Source organism: Panthera onca, chromosome D3 (genome assembly GCF_046562875.1).
Source record: "Panthera onca isolate mPanOnc1 chromosome D3, mPanOnc1 haplotype 2, whole genome shotgun sequence".
Taxonomy (NCBI): domain Eukaryota; kingdom Metazoa; phylum Chordata; class Mammalia; order Carnivora; family Felidae; genus Panthera; species Panthera onca.
Window position 1 is genome coordinate 74,582,499 of NC_138350.1, and position 24,543 is coordinate 74,607,041.

A 24,543-nucleotide genomic window follows, 5' to 3' on the forward strand; every position below is an offset into this window, starting at 1 on the left:
ATTTTCCAGCAAAGCCATGTACATTTGAAATAAAGCTATTGGTAAAGTTGATTTTCTTGGGAAAAATTAAATAATTGACCAAGAGCATATTTTTTAGTGGAAGATTACTGAATCTCTGTATGCAGGTGGGGTTGGATGTGTGAGAAAATTTTTGATGTATGGGAAAATGTTCTAGGCCCTTCGTAACTGTAAACAATGATTGATTCTTAAAGTAAATCATTAAAATAAAAATTTAGCCTCTGAGGGAAAAAATGCATATTGTATAACTAAGGAAAAAACAGATTAAAATTTTCTCTTAATTATAATTATACAAAAGATAACTAAAATGAATTTTATTTGGAAAATCTCTTCCATTACCACATATCAGAACTACAGAACAATGTCTGTACTCTTTCTGTGGAATATTTGATTTTGAACAGTTTAGCTTTACTAATAAATTAGGATGTGTTCTTTATAGCATATGCAGATGTTATCAATGTTTGTGTGTATTAAATATTTAATTAAAAAATATATTTTGAAATAACCTAAGGCCCTGAAGTTACCTGAAGTAAACGTAACATTCGGTACAAAGTAGATAAATTTGGGAGCTGATTGCCAGATTAGTTTAGAATAGTGGGTATTAAGCCGTCCTTCCTCTGAGGCACTATGTTGTTACTAAATCATTAGTCTGTGAAGGTCGTTCTTAGTTGCTGATAGTTAATGTTGCTATCAGCATTTGGAAGGGTGCCTGTCCTCTTATTTTTTGAGTTTTGATGGTGTCAGTCTAGAGACTCTAAATGTGTTTTCAGGTCAGTGAACATACTGCTTAAAAAATAAGTGGGGTTAAATTACTTTATTTTATATACCAACATTCTTAACCTGATTTTTCAGTTCTCTATAACTTAGTGCTTAAGACTGCCCGCTTGGCTCCTAGCTCTGTCGTTCTCTGTAGGATGCTGGGCAAACAGTGTTACTGGTTACTGGTCGTTCCAGTTTTGACTTTAGAACTACCTGGCGGGGTGACTGTTGAGCATTTAATAGGTAGGATTCACTGTTTTGTGGCTTTTAGGTTTTGGTGTTCTGAGCAATTCTTATCAAGTCTGTATTTTATATTTATATTTTATATTTATATTTATATTTATATTTATATTTATATTTATATTTATATTTATATTTAACAGGATTCCTAAAAAAAGATTAATTTTTAAAAATTTGATACTTGCATCAACATACTTGTGTATTTCTAGGTTAATCCTCGAGCACTGTTGTTTGGTCACACGGCCTCAATCACCTGTTTGTCTAAAGCTTGTGCTTCTACTGACAAACAGTATATTGTGAGTGCGTCTGAAAGTGGGTAAGTATTTTTGTATTCACTTTTTTCTTCATAAGTCTTTATTGCAAATAGTACCGGTGTGTTAGTGAGGAGGGAAGCTTTTTTTTTTCTGGTGAAGTATCTTTTAAATAAATTCTTAGGTTGTCTAAACTTAACAATACTTAAAATATGGTTTTATAAATCTGAATTTTCTTTATTAATGATTTTATAATACTTTTATTATAATTTATGATTATGTTTTTGCCTTGCTCTTGAGCAATTCGGAATAGCTTAAAAGTTAAAGCCTGATCATTAATCTCCGTGGTATCTTTACTGAGTTGGCAGACAACTTTGAGAGTTTTAAAGAACCTGAATGATGGGTAGGCTAAAATAAATTTGGAAGATAAAATCATGCAAAGTTCATATAATGTCATATATGTTAATATACTTATGTAATTATATATGTTCCTGAGTCTTAGAATATAACTTGTTTTTGGAGAGAGAGGCAATTAGATAGTAGTTGTAGGGTTCACAGGCGTTTTTAAAACTTTTTTGGTGCTTAGAAAATTATATACATAATATGTTATTGAAGAGAGTTGGGGACCTGGAAGAGAATTATTTAAGAAGTTGTTCCCTCCCCTTCACCCCCCATAATTTATGAATTTGAAAAGAACCTTATGTAACTTGTTTGAAACAAGAAGAGGCAGCTCTAGGTAAAAATAATCCCTTTTGGACAGTTAAAGGGTAATTCACACTAGCATGCATATTCTAAATAAGATTGAGCATCCTTTGAAAAATTGTTTCACACCATGTGAGATCTAAGAAAGGGCATCTTGAAGAAAGCCCTAAGAATATTAGCACCATTGCTTTTTATTAATGTTGTTCTTTGTATTTCAAAGATCATGACATATTTCTAATTTTAAATGTTGTATCCTTAGTTTGAAATTTGAGCCCCCCTTTTTTTTTTTGGTATGCACTTGATAAAGCTTATGCAATAAATACAGAACCAAAATTGGAATATTACATTTAACTTGCAAAGGTTTGGAATTCAGTTGACTTTAATTTTTGTTTTGTGCTGGGCTAAATTTTCTAGCTATGCTCATAACCAATGGAAAGTTCCAGTGGTTTAAATTAAAGGCTTGTTTCTTATTTTTGTCACTTGACCCTCATATGTCATTTGGGGCTCTGCTTTGTTATTATTGTGACTTTGAGGTTGAAGGAGCAGCCATTGTCAGAAGCAGCCACTGTCTGGAATGGAGGCAGATGAGAAAGAGAGATCTTGAGGCCCTCACATCAGTTGTGGCCAGAACTACTCACATGACTTTCCCAACCAAAAGGGAGCCAGGCAGTGGAGCCCTACCATGTGCCCAGAAAGAATGTGGATTTAGGTGGGAGTGGTCAGGTTGGAGGGGAGGTTGGGATGGTGAGTGAGGACCAGAATTTTTCACGAACAGCAATAATGACTATACGTTACTTTTTCTGACATACATCAGTTTTAGTGGAATTTTTATTTTAAAATACTACAGAGTTGGACAGTGCTTGTAAAAATCAGATTTAAATTTAGCTATTATTTTGTTTTATAGAGAGATGTGTCTTTGGGATGTGAATGATGGCAGATGTATTGAATTTACAAAATTAGCCTGCACACATACAGGTATACAGGTTAGTATCTATTTCTATAATTGTCCAAGTCAACACAACTTATTACAGGTGTGCAATTAAATGGTTTTTCAGACATTGAGCCTATATTTTTAAGTGAAAAATGGGTGGAGACGAGGAATAGGACAAGACCACAGTTGGGGTAGTGAAAGTATTCCTCATCAGATGGTATGGTAGGGGTAAGTAGAGGTGACTGATGGGGAAAGGTGGAGGGTAAGCCACTTGTGCCCTTTCTGGCCGTCCTGGTTCCCCCAGTGAGAGCCCCTTCACTAATTGTCTCAGTGCTCTAGACCCTAAATAATGAAATTCTTTCATGCTAAAGCCTTCACAACTCCATTCATGATTGACACAAATTGACCCACTTTACAGATCATATCCTGTTTATTGCTTGTGCAATTGGCCCTTGGGTACATTTTTTGACGTTTTTACTCTGTTCAAGAAATGACGATTTCATATGCCTTCCTTACACAAGAATTTATGTAGGAATTTATAGTTTCTGACTTACATTCTTGGTATTCTTTCTTACTCTTTCATAATTGTCAAGTTCTTTGTGCTTCAATTTACGCCTCATTTACCCTGCTGCATGTTGGGAAAGTCATAAGTCTATAGAAAATGTGATTTGTGTTCTCAGTGGGGCAGGAGAGGGAAGGGAGAACTGAGCACATATCGTATAGGAATTTCTCTTATGGTGTTTCATTTAGTCCTCCCCACATCATTCCAAATCAAGTAGGAGTATACTCTCTTACGTGTAAAGAAGCTGAGACCCAGAGTGATTGAATGACTTGCCCTAGTCTCACAGTGAGTCATTCCTGGCCCAGGATCAGAAATCAGGTTTCTTTCTGTTCTTTCTGTTACATCATACTGCCTCCTTTAAAACAAGTGAATACCGTCATTTGTTGAGAAAGAAAACTTGTGCCAGCAAAGATTAGAGAAGCAGTGAAATACGTAGAAAACTACTTAGGGCTGAGGTGGCGGTTTGTGTATTTATAAAGGTCTTTTTTTTGACCGTGATCTGGTGAAGACCTTTTAAAACTTGCTTCTTCAATGCTGTTAGGATGTTTACTTTTTCTTTAAGGGGCCTATATTATTTTTTATGATATGAAGAATCATCAGGGTTTATATAGAGAAAAGGGATAGTAAATGATATACCAGTTAGTGGTTTTATAGATAATTTATTGAAAAATTATATGTAAATGTCTTGAGCTCATTGAATATCAATATTTTGATTATTGTATAATTCCATGATTTAAAAAGTTTTGGTTTACATTTTAGGAAAAATTATCTTTATTCAACATAGTTTTAGTACCTATTATTTATCAGATCCCATATTGGACCCTGTATTTAAATTGGCAGCTATCTATCTCTAAGTAGAAGATGCTCTTTGGCTGATTCACTAGTGTGTGACAATTGATCCCTGTGTGATCTTCACCCTCTCAGGTCCAGAGCAAGTTGTTTGTTTATATAAGCAGAAATGATAAACCTTGATAATATTGGTGCGTACTGAAACCATGAGGAAATGCCAACTTATTAAATTATCACATAATATTTGGAAAACTTGTTTCTCCATTCAGGATACTTTCTTTGCTAGTATGAAAGTGTCTAGGAAGCTAAATTTTAGTGGTCAGAAGATTATTTGGGAGTATAACTTGAAAGCAAAAGGTGGGAAGCATTTCGTCCGGCAAGTCTAATAAAATATCCCCGCCCCCAGGAGAGAGCTCTTCTCCAGTGACTACAGTGCGCATGTCTGTCCCGGCTGATGTTAGGTGGATACTGCCAAAGTTTGCTTCTCTGCACCCCTCTTTTCCTCCTTGACACCCCTCCCCTTTAATGGGTCAGGAGTACCGGTGGTCACATGATCACATGTGAGTGACTGGCAGTCCTGAGACCTCCAGATTGTGTGTTGTGTTTTTGGATCAACCTTCTAAGATCTAGGGATACCCTCTGGGGTTGTTTGCATTTAATTAGACCCCCCTCTTGGAGTTTTAGTGATGCTGCCTTGTCCTTAGTTAATGTGCTCCACGATCAGTGTTTTTGTGTAAGAAGTTGTAATTCTTCTTATACAGGGTACCCCATAGTTGAAGAAAGATCATATTCCTTCACATGCAGTGTTGAACCTGAGAATAGGACTAATGAGTGTGGGAGCAGACTGGACCCAGGTTTCTCAGTTATTTCCCCAGTGGTGGATGGTGGAGTGGTTATAGCAGTGCCCTTTGTTTTCAGTCTAGCTTGCCCCCGTGTAATTCATATAAGATCCAATCATTTGGGAAGTAATAGTCTGGATATTAGATTTCACCTTCTAGAAATTCTCTACAAGAATCATTCCACTAAGAGTCACTTTTTTTTTTTTTTTTTTGAAGCTAAGGGGAGACAGGTCCTTTGATAAGTTGTTGGTCTTGTTTTGATAGTTATTCTTCCTCTGCTCTTTGGTTGATGGAAACCCATCTTTTCCTTTTGAGTTATTCTTGGAATGAGTAACATGTAGGTCATGATTGTGTTGGTTCTTCTATTTTTCTTCCACAGAGTATAAATGTGCATTATGACAATGGTTTATGTGATTGTCTCATGCTCTAGTTTGAAATAAAACACTTGGATTAATCGGAATTCACTGCTGATTATAATATGTTTGAACAGCAATCATCTAATACATTTTATTTGGTCATAACTAGTAATTATAAGTCTATACCCACCTATTCCCATTCAGTTAAAATTCATATTTTTGCTTTGCTTTGTGAAGAGATTCCTTTTGCTTTGCTTTGTAAAAGCTGATTGTATTGAGGTGTTTTTCAACGTTTTTTTTTTTTTTTTTTTAATTTATTTTTGGGACAGAGAGAGACAGAGCATGAACGGGGGAGGGGCAGAGAGAGAGGGAGACACAGAATTGGAAACAGGCTCCAGGCTCCGAGCCATCAGCCCAGAGCCCGACGCGGGGCTCGAACTCACGGACCGCGAGATCGTGACCTGGCTGAAGTCGGACGCTTAACCGACTGCGCCACCCAGGCGCCCCTGTATTGAGGTGTTTTATGAATTCATTCAGTAGTCCTTTTTTAGATGCTATGGGGGATTAAACACGAAGAATTATGATGAATTCAAAAGAGAGGATTTTAGGAAAAGAATAATTTTTGTCAGATATTTTGAAGTACTAATGTAACCTGATGGATGTATGTGTATACACATATAAGAATATGTGTATATATAAGAAACTTATAATCTGCACCATGTAGTCTGTGTCTGGAAATATTACTGGAGAGACTGAGCGCCATGACAAGCTTGATGAGGGCTTGTGAATCAAGTCTCTCAAGTAAAGGAGAATATTTAACACTTTTTTTCCTTTTAGTTCTACCAGTTTTCTGTTGGAAATCAGAAAGAAGGCAGGCTTCTGTGCCATGGCCACTACCCTGAAATCCTCGTTGTGGATGCCACCAGCCTTGAGGTGTTATACTCCTTAGTATCAAAGATCTCTCCAGACTGGATTAGCTCCATGAGTATCATTCGATCCCATCGAACACAAGGTCAGTGTGTGACGTCCTTTAGGAACTTCAGTACCCTGACGTGACGGGCGGTTTCCTGTAGAGTTTTGTAATGCATCGTATGTGATACAAACCGTAAGCATAATACATAAACAAGAAGTTTGAGGGAAGGAGAGGGGGCATCAGAGGTTGGCAGAGTTGGCGGGGGTGGGGCAGATCATGGAGGACCTTGTGTGCTAGCTAGGGAACTTGGGTTTAGTCCTGTAGATTGGGTTTGGCAGACTTGTACTAGAAAGGACCACATACTAAATATTGTAGGTTTTGCAGGCCATATGATGTGTGTTTCAGTTCTGCCAGTGTAGCACAAAAGCACATAGATAGTACATAAGTGAACGAGCCTGTCTGTGTTCCAATAAAATGTTATTTAATTTAATTAATTTTTTTTTTGAGAGAGAGTATGAGTGGGGGAGAGGGGCACAGGGAGAGAGAGAATCTTAAGCAGGCTCTATCCCATTGCCCTGGAATCGTGACCTGAGCCGAAATCAAGAGTCGGACACACCCAACTGATTGAGCCACCCAGGCGCTCCCAAGAAAACATTATTTACAAAAACAGCCAGTGGGCTAGATTTGATTCATGAGCTGTAGCTTTTTGGCCCTGGCCTTCGATGTTGGGCGGTGTCTGATGATAATACTTCAAGGGACTTCTGTTTTAGACATCACTTTGGTGCCATTGTTGAGAATGGTTTAGGTGGGAGATGGTTTTAGTACCCCCAGGTGACTGGTGCAGATCTGAAGTCCAGCAGTGGCTGTGGACATAGAATGGATGGGTTTGCAGCACTTCCCAAGGCTCGTTAAAGAGTGTTGCTTCTGAAGGGTGTTAATAGGTATTAGTGAAAAAGGAGGGTTCAGGCAAATATATTAGGGAGATGTTCAGTGAAATTGAACAGACTTCTTTAATGTGGGACTTTCTCACGTAGAGGCTTTTTTTTTTTTTTTAATGTTTATTTGTTTATTTTGAGAGAGAGTGTGTAAGTAGGGGAGGGGCAGAGAGAAAGGGAGAGAATCCTAAGCAGGCTGCACACTGCCAGCCAAGAACCTGATGCAGGGGCATGATCTCCCAAACCGTGAGGTCGTGACCTGAGCTGAAATCAAGAGTTGGATGCCTACCGGGCTGAGCCAGTCATATGCCCCTCACGTAGAGGCTTTTTAATGCCTATTGGAGAATTACTGCTTTATTTCTGAACACAGCAGTGAAAAGTATTTTTTTAACCTTCAACTTCTTCATTTTCCAGGCAATAGGGAGCTCCTTGTTAGTGCATTCCCCTTAATCTTAGTTACAATCAACATTTTCTTTGAAAAAAGGACTATATTTGGGGTGCCTAGGTGGCTCAGTCGGTGAAGCAGCTGACTTTGCCTCAGGTCATGTTCTCATGGCTTGTGAGTTTGAGCCCCCTCATCCGGCTCTCTGCTGTCAGCGTAAAGCTCGGTTCAGATCCTCTGTCACCCCCTCTCTCTGCCCCTCCCTGGCTTGTGCTTGCCCTCTCTCAAAAACAAATAAACATTAAAAAAATTAAAGAAGCAGTTTGCACGTTTGTTTTAAATTTTTGCACTATTTCCACATGAACTCGCTGTGGTCTGAACAGAATAGGATGTAACTTTGATGAAAGCTTTGGTGCTGTGCATACACAGTAAATGTTACTATCGTAATGTTGCAGCATATGTAATTTTTAATCTGCATTTGCCATAGTATTCTAGTCTGTGGATATTTGAGCGTTTTCGATATGCTAGGATGTTCCACTTTTACTATGGATTGACGGGCTTGTGAACAGTTGTTAGAGCATCTCTGTACAGTGTCAGGACATGTAATCACTGTGTTCCAGGGCCTTGCCTTGCCTAGAGAACAGTCTAATATGATGAGGTTTTTATTTAAAGACAGCAAATGGTTCTTTTTAATAAAAGTAATAACTCCTTTCGATTAATATGCTGAATGCTTATACCTGGGGTGTGTCTTAATTTTCATAACAACCCATTAAGCTAGGTACTGTTGTTATTCATTTGTATTTGCTTGCAGATAAGCGTCTCAGATACACAACCTAACCTTACACCTTAATGGCTGGAAATAAATAAAACCCCAAACCAGCAAATAAAACCCCAAACCAGCAGAAGACAGGAAATAAGATTAGAGCAGAAATCAATGCTATCGAAACCAAAAAAAAACAGTAGATCAATGAAACCAGAAGCTGGTTCTTTGAAAGAATTAACAAAATTGATAAACCACTAGCCAGCTTGATCAAAAAGAAAAAGGAAAGAACCCAAATAAATAAAATCAAGAATGAAAGAGGAGAGATCACAATCAACACAGTAGAAATAAAAACAATAATAAGAGAATATTATGAGCAATTATATGCCAATAAAATGGGCACTCTGGAAGAAATGGACAAATTCCTAGAAACATATACACTACCAAAACTGAAACAGGAAGAAAGAAAGAATTTGAACAGACCCATAACCAGTAAGGAAATCGAATTAGTAATAAAAAATCTCCCAAAAAACAAGAGTCCAGTGCCAGATGACTTTCCAGGGGAATTCTACCAAACATTTAAGGAAGACTTAGCACCTATTCTCTTGAAGCTGTTCCAAAAAATAGAAATGAAAGGAAAACTTCCAAACTCTATGAAGCCAGCATTACCTTGATTCCAAAACCAGACAGAGACCCTACTAAAAAGAACTATAGACCAATTTCCCTGATCAGCATGGATGCAAAAAACCTCAACAAGATATTAGCCAACCGGATCGAACAATACATTAAAAAAATTATTCACCACGACCAAGTGGGATTTATACGTTGTCTGCAGGGCTGGTTCAATATCCGCAAAACAATCAATGTGATTCATCACATCAATAAAAGAAAGGACAAGAACCACATGATCCTCTCAATAGATGCAGAGAAAGAATTTGACAAAATACAGCATCCTTTCTTGATAAAAACCGTCAAGAAAGTAGGGATAGAAGGATCATACCTGGAGATCATAAAAGCCATAATGAACGACCCAATGCTAATATCATCCTCAATGGGGAAAAACTGAGAGCTTTCCCCCTAAGGTCAGGAACAAGACAGGGATGTCCACTCTCACCACTGTTACTCAACACAGTATCGGAAGTCTTAGCCTCTGCAATCAGACAACGCAAAGGATTAAAAGGCATCCGAATTGTCCAGGAGGAGGCCAAACTTTCACTCTTTGCAGAGGACATGTATTTGCTTACAGATAAACAGACTGAATTTAAGACAGATTAGTTAAATTACCCATAGTTCATTGGTTAGTGAAGAAAATGTGATTTTAACACATATCTCCCTCTTTCTGGAGCCTGCATTTACCTGATTTCCAGTGTCTCTGCTCGCAAAGTTATTTATGCTGTCATGGAGCTATGACTGCTTCTTACTGGAAGCTTATGAATTCAGATTTTATATCATGTCTTCTCTTGATCACAGTCTATAGAGGGTGTAATGTGTCATAAAATGTTAGAAGGCAGGCAGGTGGGTGGGAAAGTGAGGAAATGTGTGTCTTCAAGAAATTGAGTGTGCTTATCCATGATAAGTAATTACAAATTGTGAATTTGGAAGAATAAACCTTCATTAAGTCATCACGTAATCATAGTGATCAGGAACATTTGAAATTATTAAAAGCTAGTTGATCAGAAATAAAAGAACTCAAGCTGTGTACAACTTTTCCTTGACTTTCAAATTTGTGAACTGTTAGGTTTCAAAATCTGTTTTTTATTATTTCAAGAAATATTGAATTATGTTTTTATGCCAGTTGAAAAGCATTATTACTTAATTTTATTAACTTGAACCATGTTACTATTTAGAAAGAAAGCATATTATGTTTGTAACCTTGGCTTCTTCGTCCCTCTCTCCTTAGAGGATACTGTGGTAGCCCTTTCAGTGACGGGCATCTTGAAGGTGTGGATTGTCACCTCTGAAATAAGTGGCATGCAGGTGAGGCAAATGTTCTGTTCTTACAGAGTCTTCAATTTTAGTGATGATAGGCCCCTCCTTTTTTTCTTTTTTCTTTTTTTTATTAGAGAGAGAGAGAGAATGAGAGAGAAAGAATGAATATCTTAAGCAGGCTCCACGCTCAGGGTGAAGCCTGCTGTGGGGCCGATACCACCACCCTGGGATCATGACCTGAGCAGAAATCAAGAGTCGGATGCTCAACCGACTGAGCCACCCAGGTGCCCCTCCCTTTTTTTCTTGAAGCGCAAGGACAAAGCTATTCTTTTTCGAGAGCCTTATTGCCATAGTATTAGAACTTCCCCTACTCTGCGGTCTCTGTAAGTGCATTATGTTTTTCATTTTTGATAGCAGACATCTGTTCTGTCAAGGACATGAAATAGAGAAACATACTGCATAGGATATAAAGTAGAGAAACCTAGAAGAGCTGGGATTTTTCTCGGTTGCTTCTATTAAAGTTAAAAGATAGTTTGCTTGAGGGGAAAAAAAAATAAAGTAAACCAACACAAAAAGTATGTGAAGCCAATTTTAGTTCCTCTCTCTCTCTGTTCTTTGGGCTTGAATTCCTTGTAACTTTTTGTCAGTAGGAAAGGCAGATCAATATTCTGACAGTATCGATGCTAATCTCTTCAGCTAGGGAATCTTTACACGTTGAATTTGGGAGGACCTGGAGGAATTGATCAGTTTTTGTTCTGTTTGTTTTTTTTTTTTAACCCACAAGGACATATAGATACAGAGTTTAGGATCAACTCAAACTTTTATCATCTGTTATTGTCGTAGTGATGACACTCTGATTCTCATCAGTGTTTTAATCTTGAATAGCTTTGTAGCAAGGCATAGTGCCCAGATATTTTTGGAGTGTATCTTTGCTGCTTTTTATTATCTTGGTTCTCACATAAGTGGCTAAAATGATGAATATACCAAGTGATGTCTTTCTTTCATTTTATTTGTTTTATCATTGTATGATAATTTTAATCAACAACCAAACCATTCCTGAAGTTCTATAAATCTTTCTCTTTTCAGGATACTGAGCCAATATTTGAGGAGGAATCCAAACCAATTTATTGTCAGAATTGCCAAAGCATTTCTTTTTGTGCATTCACACAAAGATCGCTTTTGGTTGTGTGCTCCAAATATTGGAGGGTAAGATAACTACATAAGTAAGAAGCTGTATTTTTACCCTTCATGGTGTTGGTTTATCAGAATTCCAAAGATAATTATAAGGAAGAGCTTGGTGCAAGAATATTTTAACCATTTGGAATTCATGTGTGATTTTGAGATCAAATTTTTAGGTGTTGGGGTTTGGCTATATATAGTTATCTTTTTGTATTTTGGTTTATAGAATGCTTCGGAATAATGATTATTCTGTTGATCTTAATTTCTTCCCTTTGCTACTGTTTCAGTCATTATTTTCTCAGTGCAACGTAAGCAGTGGTGATGAGTTTTCTGCAGGTTGACCCGTCTTTGTTGTTATTCCCAGTTGCCGTTCCCTTCTGCTTTCTTGGATCTGGCATCACTTCTGAGCTACTGATGGCGGGAATATATTACTTCCACATTGCGAGACTTCAGTATTTCCATAATAGAAAAAGAGCCAGCATGTTTTGACCACTCGTGCCTAGCATAGTTTTCAAAGCTTTCCCTGCATTATTTCTTTTAATCCTCACAACTCCCTGAGGGGAAGTCTATTAGTTACCTAATCCTGCATAACAGATTACTTTAAAACTTCGCAGTTTCAAACAATAAACACGTATCACCCCCCCATCTGGTTCATGTATCGCCACCCCAACTGTGAGTCAGGAATGTGGGCACAGCTCAGCTGGGTGCTGTGGCTCAAGGTCTCCCACAGGCTGCGGTCAAGGTGTCAGCCAAGATGACAGTCGTGTTCTAGGAATCACCTAGGGTGGTTCTGCTTCCAGGCATACTCACTTGGTGGTTAGAAGGCTTAACGTCTAGCTAACTTGGCTGGAGGCATCAGTTCCTTGCCATGGGGGCCCCTCTCAGCCTGGGAACGGTCTTCCCTCAGCTTGAACAAGCAAGAGAAATTGTAGCCAAGACCCACCTGATCTGGCGACTGCAGTCTCCTCTCTTCTCCCACATTCAGTTGTTTAGAAAGTCACAAAATCCTGCCTGTGCTCAGGGGAGAAGATTGCACAAGGGTATGAGTACCAGGTCCGGGAGTCTTGGAGGCTGTCTGCCACGGCAGGGATTGTTACTTTCCCCATCTTGTAGGTGAGGTGCTGGAGGCTTGGGGACATAGCAAGCTTGACTAAGGTTGTACAGGTGGTAGTGGAGTTGCTGGGTTACAACTCAGACGGCCTGACTGCAGCGGCTGCTCTCATCGCCACCAAGTGATATGCCTCAGAGGGCACCGGCTTGGTAGCGACAGACCAACTAGGGCCGCCGGTGGTACCTACCTTAACCTTATCCTTGCCACTGCTACTGTCCTGGAATCAGATTAGAGGAGAAGCTAGCAGTTGCTTAGTTACAGTAAGCTCCATGGGATCCTTCGTCTTAAAATTGAAAGCACTTGTAAATGGTAATACATCAGAGTGCAAGAGGACACAGTGAAAAGTATACATCCTTTTCCCCTGGTACTTTTCCTTGTCCTCCCCAGAGGCAGTGCTAATACCAGTTTCTCGTGTGTTCGTAATAAGCATCTTACAATCATGTGAGAACAGAAGAAAAAGACAATCCAGTAGGAAAATGGACAAAAGCGTTTCATGAAAGGAGGAAGCCGATGGATGATAAATTTAGAAAGGTGCTCAGCTTCATTAACCATCAGGGAAAAGCATAGTAAAACAACTGAGGTAGCACTAGTAACTTACTAGAACGACTTTTCCAGATATTTATTGCCAAAAAGAAGTTTTCTGTTTTAATATGGTTACATTATCATCTTTTATGGTTTCTTTTTTTTCTTTTCCTTCTTATTATGGTTTCTAATATAATTTGTGACATGTTCTAAAGGGCTCTTCATAAGCTAAGATTTAAAAATTTTTTATTTCATTATCCCTAATATTTGTATAATTTTTACTTTATATACCTTTGAATATTCAATTTGGAATTTATTTTGTATAAATTGCAAGATGTAGATCCAATTTATTTTTATTCCTGATGGACCCCCAGTTCCTGATGCCATTTGTTGAATAATCTATTTTTCTATTGTGATGCTTTTATAATATACTCTGTTCCTGTAATTACCAGAATCTGTTTCTGAACTTGTTAGTTTTTCTGTTTATGCATCAGTACGATATTGTTTTATTTTCTGTAGCTTTATAATTTGTTTTAATAGATAATAAGGCTGGAGGGTGGTCTCCAGTCTTTCTTGGACTTGGCTATTCTTGTAGTGTTAATGTTATAAATGATAAATATGTCCAATCTTGGTAAATTCAGCTGGGATTTGTTTCAATTTCAAGAAAGCTGTGCATAAACAATTTGATTGCTTTTTATTTAAAGAAAACTAAAATAAAAATTCTGGGCCATTGAATTACTTATTTATCCTGGGGAAATTTTTTAGCACTGTAAAATACACTATTACCAAATATTGAAAGTGGTAGAAAAATTCTTCTAGGAATTATGAGATGAGGGTTTTAGTCCTAGCTCTGGCACTTACTAGACATGTGACCGTGAACAGGTGATGTAACCCTTGTTTGTGTCAGTGTGTTGTTTGTAAAATGGGATATAGCAATGCCTGCTTTTTTTTTTTGGGGGGGGGGGACTTTTATACTTGAGGATTATTAAATAATAAAACTGAGTCCGTTAACTTCCTATTTACAGTACTTCAGCACCTGGATGAAATAAAGTAAGGTAATTCCCATATTAATAAAGAGATATTCTGATATCTGAGTTTATCAGAAATGTTGTTACTGAACATAGAAATGAAACAGGAAACATCGCCATGCATTCTAGAGGCTGGTTCCCTATTACCTAGAATTCTTTGAAGGAATGTTCCTCCCTTTAGATAAAAAAGGGTAAGGATTCCCTGTCCCTGTGGCAGGCAGTACGTCTGCTCCACTTGTCACTCAGTGTCTGACCCCCCCAGAGGCGCACAGCTGGGGACCTACATATGTTTTCTCTGCTGAAGGTGACTGTGCCCCAGGGCTCACTGACACAATGTCTTTAACTTGAGGTAGTGAACTTTACAAGGCCTGAGTTTGTTAAATACATTTCTAGAAGTTTTTGTTTTGTTTTTACTTTAAATGTCAATGTATCTTATTTAAGTGATACCAATTATATTAGATTGTGAATTTCTTGTTCCTTGTAGGTATTTGATGCTGGAGATTATTCCTTGCTGTGTTCAGGTCCTAGTGAAAACGGACAGACGTGGACTGGAGGTGACTTTGTATCAGCAGATAAAGTAATCATCTGGACTGAAAATGGACAAAGTTATATTTACAGACTACCTGCCAGGTACTCAATAAATAACAAGTTAGGACTTTAATATAGTCTGAATTTGGGGTATAACTTGAATGTATGAAAATGTATAGAGTAAAAATAACTCAGGTAACAAACTTAAGAACTTAAGTTAGATTTGTAATTCCAGTTTAACTTCTAAGTACAAAAATTAGGTGGATCTTTATTTAAAGTAGGGTATTTTAATGACATTAATGACTACATTAAATTAACTATAATTTGAAAATCCATATTTTGTCCATTGTCCAAAAATCTTCATCATATAGGATGATAAAATATTTAATGACAGTATTTTAATTGAATGTTGTAATTTTTTCATTTTCAGTTGCCTTCCAGCTAGTGATTCATTCCGCAGTGATGTAGGGAAAGCAGTTGAAAATTTAATTCCTCCCGTACAGCATAGCCTCTTGGACCGAACAGATAAAGAGGTAAAGTTCTTCAGGTACCCCTTATACATGATAGTGACGTTGAAAATGTTTGACAGCTACATTTATGGGTGTCTTTTGGTAGTTAAGTATTTGAAAGATTAAGGGCACTGTGTTAAATGTTGTTAAAGCATTTCGACATGGTCAATGGTGAGCACAATCTTGAAATTTGTGTATCTTAATCATATAATATGCTTATAGTATTCACCTTTCTCTAAGAATACAGACGATCTTATGCTGACTACATATCGGAAATGACTTTTTGATAAAATTTATATTGGTGGTACCATTTTATGCTGTCATGTAATTATAAACATAGTGACAGATGTAATTTTAGGAGGACTAAGATCATCGTGGAATACTGCTGATTAGTAATAGTTCATTACTTGAATAGGCATTGCTGTCTCTCCCCAAAATCATACAGTGATTTAAATTATTAGGCATTAGAATTAAAGAATGAGGGGTGCCTGGGTGGCTCAGTCAGTTAAGTGGCTGACTTCGGCTCAGGTCATGATCTCATGGCTTGAAGGCTCGTGAATTTGAGCCCTGCGTTGGGCTCTGTACTGACAGCTCAGAGCCTGGAGCCTGCTTCCGATTCTGTGTCTCCCTTCTCTCTGCCCGTCCCCTGCTTGCGTTCTCTCTCTCTCTCTCTCTCAAAAATAATAAACAAACTGAGGGTTGATGGGGGGTGGGAGGGAGGAGAGGGTGGGTGATGGGTATTGAGGAGGGCACCTTTTGGGATGACCACTGGGTGTTGTATGGAAACCAATTTGACAATAAATTTCATATATTGAAAAAAATAAAAAATAAAAAAAATAAAACTTTCTACCAGGAAAAAAAAAATTAAAAAAAATTAAAAAAATAAATAAACATTAAAAAAAATTTAGAATTAATGAAAGATTTTTTTCTCTATAAAAAACCAAAATTTATTATGATTTCTAAAAACCAACTTACCAATTTAGAATTGAAATGCAATGGCACTTAGTACTAGGTTTTTATCTCCAGATGTTTTGAGCATTAAGGATGAAGCTCTGGTTTTAGAAATAAAGTTTCCTTTACTTGTATTCTGGGTTTCCACAGGTTTTCATTTTGAACATTTTGTTCCATTTTTATGTGAAGGTATGGTGAGGGGAAGGGAATTTTTTTTAATATTTTGAATTTATGGAATTTATACATCTTTGTACAGTTAAGATGCTCCATATCTTGTCCTTTATTCTCCTAACTTAAACTCCTACTTACTGCTCTCCAGCCAGTCACTTTCAGGTAAACTAGGGGATAATGACTTGCATAAAAAACATACATAAAACAGAACAACCACATTATATTTTTAAAATATCAGCTTAATATGTTTAAGTTAAGATACGTGTATTATATGATGGGAGATACACTGTGGTATATGGAATATTGGTTATATAGGTGCTGTAGCAACTTCTCCAGGTTTGGTATTTTTTTTTTATAAATGACAACATTTAGTAATTTCCAGACTTCAAGTTAAATCACATTATTGATTATGCTTAATATATGTAGTTTCAATAGGCTAGTGCTTTTTTAGGAAAGAACTAATACCAAATACAGTAACTATTTGTTAACTATAACTGTCAGAACTGAAGTTTATTTTTTTACTGTTTTTCAGGATACTATTCTATGCTTTAATATTCAAGTGTTTATGAATTGATCATCTTAACTTTAATTTTAGGAATCCACCACTCTTTAGTATTTTCATATAAGTGATATCACTGAAGGCACAAGATCTTAAGCAGAAAAATAATCTGTTTTAAAAATAAAAGTGTACCCGAGAGCCTAATGTGTGGTTTTTGTTCCTAGTAATTTATAGCTAACATATTGAGCTAGGCTCAACTTGATTACATAAATGTGACCAAGTAAAATGTCATGCTATTAGTTGAAAATATACTACTTAAAAAAATGGAGTCCTCTACTTGTGAAATCTTGGTAGTTTAATTTTGTTGCTATTCTTAGTGACTAATCAGGAATGAGCAAAAAGCTAGGATTACGGAGTTCTCCTTTTTTGGCCTTTAAGGTGGACACTTCTTTTTGGTTAAGAGTGATATATCTTTGTATTAATTATTTAATAACAGTTCAAAAAAAATTGCATTGCGGGGTGCCTGAGTGGCTCAGTTGGTTAAGCGTCCGACTTCGGCTCAGGTCACGATCTCACGGTTCGTGAGTTCGAGCCCCGCGTCGGGCTCTGGGCTGACAGCTCAGAGCCTGGAGCCCGCTTCAGATTCTGTGCTCCCTCTGTCTGCCCCTCTGCTGCTTGCACTCTGTCTCTTGTATTGTCTCAAAAATAAATGGACGTTAAAAAAAATTAAAAAAAAAATTGCATTGCTGTGGTGAGTAATCAGTTTTTCTAAAGCAGAGAAAAAGAATTCTAGAGAAAGACTATAAATGTCCTTTTCATTTCTTTTCATATTTGTATTTACTGGATTTGAATATTAGCTGACAGGTAATTAATGCTATAAAATTACACTAAAATATTGTTGAAGACTTCTACTATAAACACTTTTTATTGATTTATTTTTTACCCTGGTACTGAGGCAAAGTACTTAACATCCTTAACTGAAAAAATGTTAATAAGTGAAATATTTTCATTAAAAAGACAACTATGGGGTGCCTGGCTGGCTTAGTCAGTAGAGCATGTGACTCTTGATCTCAGGGGATCGTGAGTTCAAGCCTCAGGTTGGGTGTAGAGATTAATTTAAAGAAACAACAACAAAACAGCCAAAAATATTTGAACTTTTTTTTTTTTTTTGACAGTTACTAATTTGTCCTCCTGTTACTCGGTTCTTCTACGGATGCAGGGAACACATCCATAAACTCTTAATTCAAGGTGATTCTTCAGGAAGATTGAATATTTGGAACATATCAGACACACCCGATAAACAGGAAGGTAAGGAAGGTAGTAATAAATCATGTGCAGCAACTTCGTAATTCTTTTAATTTAGCAACATAAATCCTAAGCATAATAAATTCATAATGTACATGTCATTTTATCCTTCGAATTATAGTTTGTGACAGTTATCATTCTTCGATATATATTACTGAATCAACTGTAAGTACTTTTATTTTACTATGTTTAATTTTTTTCTAACATGAACAAATTTTTTTCTTTTTAAATACAAAACAAAACCTCCGCAGAGCTGAAAATGACAACCTCTATTAGCTTGCAAGAAGCATTTGATAAACTGAATCCTTGTCCTGCTGGAATTATAGATCAGCTGAGCGTGATTCCCAATAGTAGTGAACCTCTTAAAGTCACCGCGAGCGTGTACATCCCGGCTCACGGACGACTCGTCTGTGGCCGTGAGGACGGAAGCATCATTATTGTGCCTGCCACCCAGACGGCCATCGTGCAGCTGCTGCAAGGGGAACACATGCTCCGCCGAGGTATACTGACCGTCTGCCACCGTCTAAAGTGTGTGCACGGGCCTGTGCTGCCCGTGTTTGCGCTCTTTGTTTGTGACAAGTGCAGTGAATCCACGTAGTCGTTAGCATGCCAGGACTTGGCAGAATTTACTGTGCATGTAACAAGTACTTGGTACCTGTTATTGGGGTACATACCATGTGATAACTGTGCATAAAGAGACATCTGATTTTCTCTCTTTGGTATGTGTTAGTAGTTTCGTTTATTATCGGTTATCTCTATGGTTGACTAAACACCGTATCATCAGTAATGCTGGTAATCTTTTAGAACAGTGCTGTCCAGTAGAAATATGTGATTTTCTATATCCGCATTAATAGAGTAAAAGAGAAGCAGATGAAATTCATTTTAATCGTCTGTTTTATTTAACCCAATATGGCAGAACTATTTTCATCTCAACTTGTAAAATTGAAGTTTCAATTTTACAATATAAAATCAATTGTAATTAATATAAAGAATTACTAATGAGATATTTTACATTACTTTTGTGCTGAATCTCTGAAATCCCATAGCATTTTACATTTACAGCACATGTGAATCCAGACTAGCTATGTTTCAAGCGCTCAGTAGTCTCCTGTGGCTCGGAGCTACCATATCGGACAGAGCAGTTTTCGACGATAAAATTAGAAGTTTTTTTCTATGATCAAATGTATAGGTATTCTGATGATTCATATTTGCTTTTATTTGTTGAAATTTTGTAAGACTTTGATTTTCCCATTTTAAATCCAAAACCTCATTCACAGGTTGGCCACCTCACAGAACACTCCGTGGTCATCGGAACAAAGTCACATGTTTGCTATATCCTCATCAGGTCTCAGCTCGTTATGATCAAAGATACCTGATATCTGGAGGTGTGGACTTTTCAGTCATAATTTGGGACATATTTTCTGGAGAAATGAAGCACATCTTCTGTGTGCATGGTGGCGAGATTACTCAACTTCTAGTTCCACCTGAAAACTGTAGTGTAAGTTGATCATAAAAGATTATTTTATTTGTGGTAGCGCTGAATTCTGTTGCTCTCAGGCATAATATAAAATGGAATCTAGAGTAACTGAAAGAAAATGTGACAAGAGAATTAACAAAACCTTTTCAGTTTTTAAAACTAGATAATGGTAACATATGCTATTTCAGCAGAATTGTAATTATTTACTGTTGGGCACAGAAATAGAAGGTCCACATAGTGTTTTTCCTGTTACTAGCTTCTAAATTTTAAATGGTGTGGCTTGTCTCTGAAACATAGGAGCAGGTTATCAAAGTTCCAGTTTTCCGTTTTAAAGTAGTTTAAATAGTCACAAAGATATTCTGCAATCTTATTATTTTCAGCCCTATCTAAGCAAGAAAGATGATGAATGTATACTTTGGTAGAGGCAAAATACTTACCAGTGCTTATTAATAGTGTTTGTTTAAGTGAACACTGTGACAAGGGAAAGTATAATGGTCACTGATAATGATTTTGGAGAATTTTGTACATACTTTTGTGGAAGCAGATTGCTTTCTTAGCGATGGGTATGTAATGATGTCAAAAACCCTAATCATTTTAGGAATGTGAGGCTTTAGGAGGGAAATTTAGGGCTGCTAAGTAACAGAACCACATTTTTTTACCCATAATTTCTTTCACTGTGTGTTAATCATGAACTTTTTCTTGTGATTAGCCATTGTTGTGTGCGCGGTCACCATCCCCCAACATTCACCTGTGTGCGGACGCACAGACGCGCACTGTTGTCTCACACACATTCCATGTTCACTGAAACCCACTCAGCTTCACCAGTTATGATCTTTCTGAACGGGAGAACATTTTGCTTGTGTATCTGATGCAGTGTTCACGAGGTGTCTCATTTCAAAACCTACGAAATTTTCCTTGGCCTTTCTGCTTACTTATTTACTTCCCCTTCCGAACAGTGTATTTTATCTGCTGTGTTCTGCCAGAGCTAGAATTTGTCTGATTTGATGTTGGCGGTGGTGTTGGCAGACTTAGTGCCCATTATCCTTTTTTTTTTTTCTGCCAGACTTGAAAATTCAGGTTCTTAATCCTTCTCTTCTTTCTTTTTTAATCCTGCCTTTTCCTTTCTCTCCAGTGGGATTAATGCTAGTTTCTTATCTCCATCACTGTGAACAATTGCTGTGTGTTTATCTAAGCAACCAGTCTTATGTCTATTTCAGTGAAACAGATACCATTGTAATTGCACTTGTGATTTTTAGTGCTGTTACAATCCCATCCTAAGCCTTATTTTACAGTAGGTATTCCCTATGGTGAAACATGAGAATTTTTTCATCCTTGACTGCAAATTTGGTGAAATATCTAATTTTTGATCCTGAAATTGATTATTTAGATTATACCAGTTTAGAATAACCATTCCCGATTTGGCAGTTTTTTGTTTTTGTAAGAAAACGTTAAAAATATTAGAGAAATAGGTATCTGATTTATTTATTTTTGTACATTTTTATTTATTTTTTTGAGACAGAGAGAGCGAGGGAGGAGGGGCAGAGAGAGAGGGAGACAGAATCCCAAGCATGCTCTGTGCTGTCAACACAGAGCTCAACACGGGGCTGAAACTCACAAACTGCGAGATCATGACCTGAGCAGAAATGAGTAATCCGACGCTTAGCCGCCTGAGCCACCCAGGCGCCCCGAGAAATATGTATTTTAAATTACAAATATTGAAAGTTAAGTTGGGAGTGGTTTACATGAGATCATGTTTTCTGTTTGAATCTACATAAATTTGTATGTGTTTTAGCTTGTATGTTTGTATGAGAGCATACTCTGGTTTCTTTTTTTAAAAACTTCAAGTGGATATTTAATACAATAAATTTGTTTTGACCAGTTGCATTTGGAAATGTTTTTAGTGAGTAAAGAGCTACCTGTAGACACATGCAACTACATAGGGAACGGACTCCTTATTAGGTGGGGCCGGCCCACGGTGCTAGTGGACTGGGTGATATAGGAGGCGGAGACATGGACCAGGAAGTCTGGCACTTGGAAAATAACGTATGATTTTCAATTTACTTATAGGCTTCACGATAGAGATTCTCTTGTTTTTAATTGACTTTCAAAAGTACCATTAAGACAAACTTGCTTTTAGCTTTGTGATAATTTAACAAGTTGTGACTGCCTGGTTAATAAGCTGTCCATTTAGCCAGTGGTTAGGGACATTACCTAATGTGTTTGAAGATGAAAGGGCCTAAATGATTAACAAATAAGCTAAGAATTTGATATTTGCTAAATGTTTGTCAAATGACTGTCTTGCTAAGTTTAGAGCTAATGACATCAGATGACAGTTCCAATGCTTGGGTTGTCCCTCTCATAAATTTATCTGGTGTCACTTTCTTTTAGCAGAAAATATTTGGTAGTTGGGAGATTTTAAATATTTATTAAGTGTAATGATTAAAGATAAATATTGAGAAGTTTGTCATCTGCTTTTTGGATTAGAATAGACTTTTGGTTTTTATCTTAGGTAGGTAGATTCAGAAAGTTGAATTTTGACTTCCTGCATTTTTTTTTTTTTACAGGAAAAGATGTTCTAAAACAGAGGAATATGAATTGTGTTTTAAAATTTACTTAAATTATAATCAAGAACGTATAAGGTTGATGATTCTTCCTTTATTTTGTATTCATTTCATGTTTATCAAGATATAGAAGGTTTTGAGTAATAAGCAGATCATTGTCTCTTAGCTTCCATAGACAGCAAAGAAAGAATGAAATCCTACCTGCTAGGTAGAAAAGATACTGCAGCTAGACACGAGCTCTGAGGACAGACTGTACCTTTCACAACTCCACATACATTTCTCAGGGGACAAATGACATGTACTTACATTCCTGCTGTCTAGGTATTTGTCATCCTTTCTTGTCCCACTCCATCATTTTTATGCTGTTTTAGCATCTTTGTATCAAAAAACCTTTCCATATTCTTACTATAAATTAACATTAATTTAGTGCCAGGCTCAGTGGTTCTATATACTTTATTTTTGATAAACAATTCATGTATTCTTTTATTAATGGGAGTTTTAATTATTTAAAAATTTGACATGTTCAGGGATGCCTGGACTTGCACAGGTCATGATCTCATGGTTCGTGAATTCAAGCCCCGCACTGGGTTCTGAATATGAAATATCAAAGTAATTCAGGATTGTGCAGTGCTAAAGGGTTATTGAGAACAATTCAGAAAGTTGTTGGGGGTTGTATTACTATCTGCCAAGTAATGTACAGGCTGTAGGCTGTGAGCTGTCAGCACAGAGCCTGATGCGGGGCTTGAACTCAAGATCCGTGAAATCATGACCTGAGCTGAAGTCGGATGCTTAACCGACTGAGTCACCCAGGTGCCCCCTGCCAAGTAATGTGTTTATGTGTTCCCAGAAGTACAACCTTGCATTTTAGGAGGGGGATCAGGCACATGTTAAGTAAGGCTTCTACAAGGCCTACTATATATGGTAAAGGAGAGATACTACAAAATGCTGTAAAGGAAACGGAGGGGCATATTCCAGGGACTCCAAAAGAAACAAGGAGCTTTGGTAGACCACTCAAAAAATGGTGTGAGCTTTGTGTATCAACTTTGGGGTGGATGTTGAAACTTGTAGTTTTGAAATTTCTAATACTAGGTTATTTGCCATTTCTGTTTCTTCTTAAGATTATGGAATGTAAAGGGAAAAACTTCAGTTCGAGGTTGGTGTTTTTCTGTTTGGTGGTTTGATTTCTTGATGAAACAAAATGTACCCTCTATACAGATGAGTGATACATGTACACACATGTGCATGAAACCTACATGTGAAAGATACATATACATGTGCCCTACCTATGTGCAAAAGGTACACATACATGTGCTATGTATATGAAAGATACATGTATTGTATATTTATATGAAAGATACACCTGGAAGAAAACTGAAGGAAAACTACTAAAATAGTATTTGAATCATACAGCATAGCATAACATCCTGTACCATTTTTGTTCGTCATTCCAAGCTGTGTTTATTGTTTTTAAAAGAGTGGTTTTTATCTTGTATGTTGCTTTTCAAGTGTTAGAGCTCTGAGGCAGTTTTAATAGGATTCAAATTTAAAGTGGAACCTTTATATTATCATTATTATTTTTTGGAACCTTTATATTATTAGATTAGATTGCCACTTTAATACTCATATAGAACACTTTAAAAAAAGCTTGTAAAAACAGGCTTGCTACAGTTTTGAATTTTTTAATTTTAACGTTTCATCTGCATTGAGAATATTACTGTAGTGTCTTAAAATATTTTACAAGTGGATATATAAAATGCAAAAGGTATTACAGCTTATTAATGAAAAACAAGTCTCCTTTCCCTCCTGTTCTCCAGCTGTGTGGTTCCCTTAACTCTGAGTGCAATATCTTACAGTCCTTCAGAGATTTTCAGTACTAGAGTGTTTTAATATTGTAGAACTCTAGCATTTTAGCTTAGTCTTATTTTAATAACTGAGAAATTTAAGCAACAGAGCAGTTAGAGATAGAAGGCTCCCCATATTTGGGTAGCTGTCAGAGGTGGGTGAATTTCCAAAATCTGAACTGTAGGCTAGGGGAGGCCAAAGAGTGCACCAAATCCCTGGGGGAGTTGGGGAGTTGGAGGAAGAGAGCTCTTGAAAGGGGGGACAGATGTTCTTCGGGCTTCTGAAATCCCACAGCAGGATACCTGCTCTAAGTCTCTTGCATTAGGATTAGTAGTTAATAGTTGATAATGATCTGACTTCTTCCCTTACTTCCCTGCCACCTTCCCTCTTACTCATCATTCTTTTTTTTTTTTTTTTTTTTTTTTAACCTTAGCTTCCAGTGTAAAGGATCCCACTCTCCAAGACCCGGGAACATTTTCTTTTATGTCCATCTA

The 24,543-nt window shown here is 37.0% G+C and overlaps 1 protein-coding gene across 5 annotated transcripts in view; it reads left to right on the top strand.

The window, feature by feature from the left end:
- WDR7 (WD repeat domain 7) overlaps positions 1-24,543 on the top strand; it is a 353,450-nt gene that overhangs the window by 30,464 nt on the left and 298,443 nt on the right. For all 5 annotated transcript variants that reach the window (XM_060613943.3, XM_060613948.3, XM_060613944.3 and 2 more), the window contains 10 exons: positions 1,227-1,333; positions 2,875-2,953; positions 6,285-6,459; positions 10,338-10,414; positions 11,453-11,572; positions 14,691-14,836; positions 15,165-15,267; positions 18,040-18,172; positions 18,421-18,669; positions 19,447-19,667. In XM_060613943.3, the coding sequence (XP_060469926.1) occupies positions 1,227-1,333; positions 2,875-2,953; positions 6,285-6,459; positions 10,338-10,414; positions 11,453-11,572; positions 14,691-14,836; positions 15,165-15,267; positions 18,040-18,172; positions 18,421-18,669; positions 19,447-19,667 (1,410 nt within the window). The remainder of the gene's footprint in view (positions 1-1,226; positions 1,334-2,874; positions 2,954-6,284; positions 6,460-10,337; positions 10,415-11,452; positions 11,573-14,690; positions 14,837-15,164; positions 15,268-18,039; positions 18,173-18,420; positions 18,670-19,446; positions 19,668-24,543) is intronic.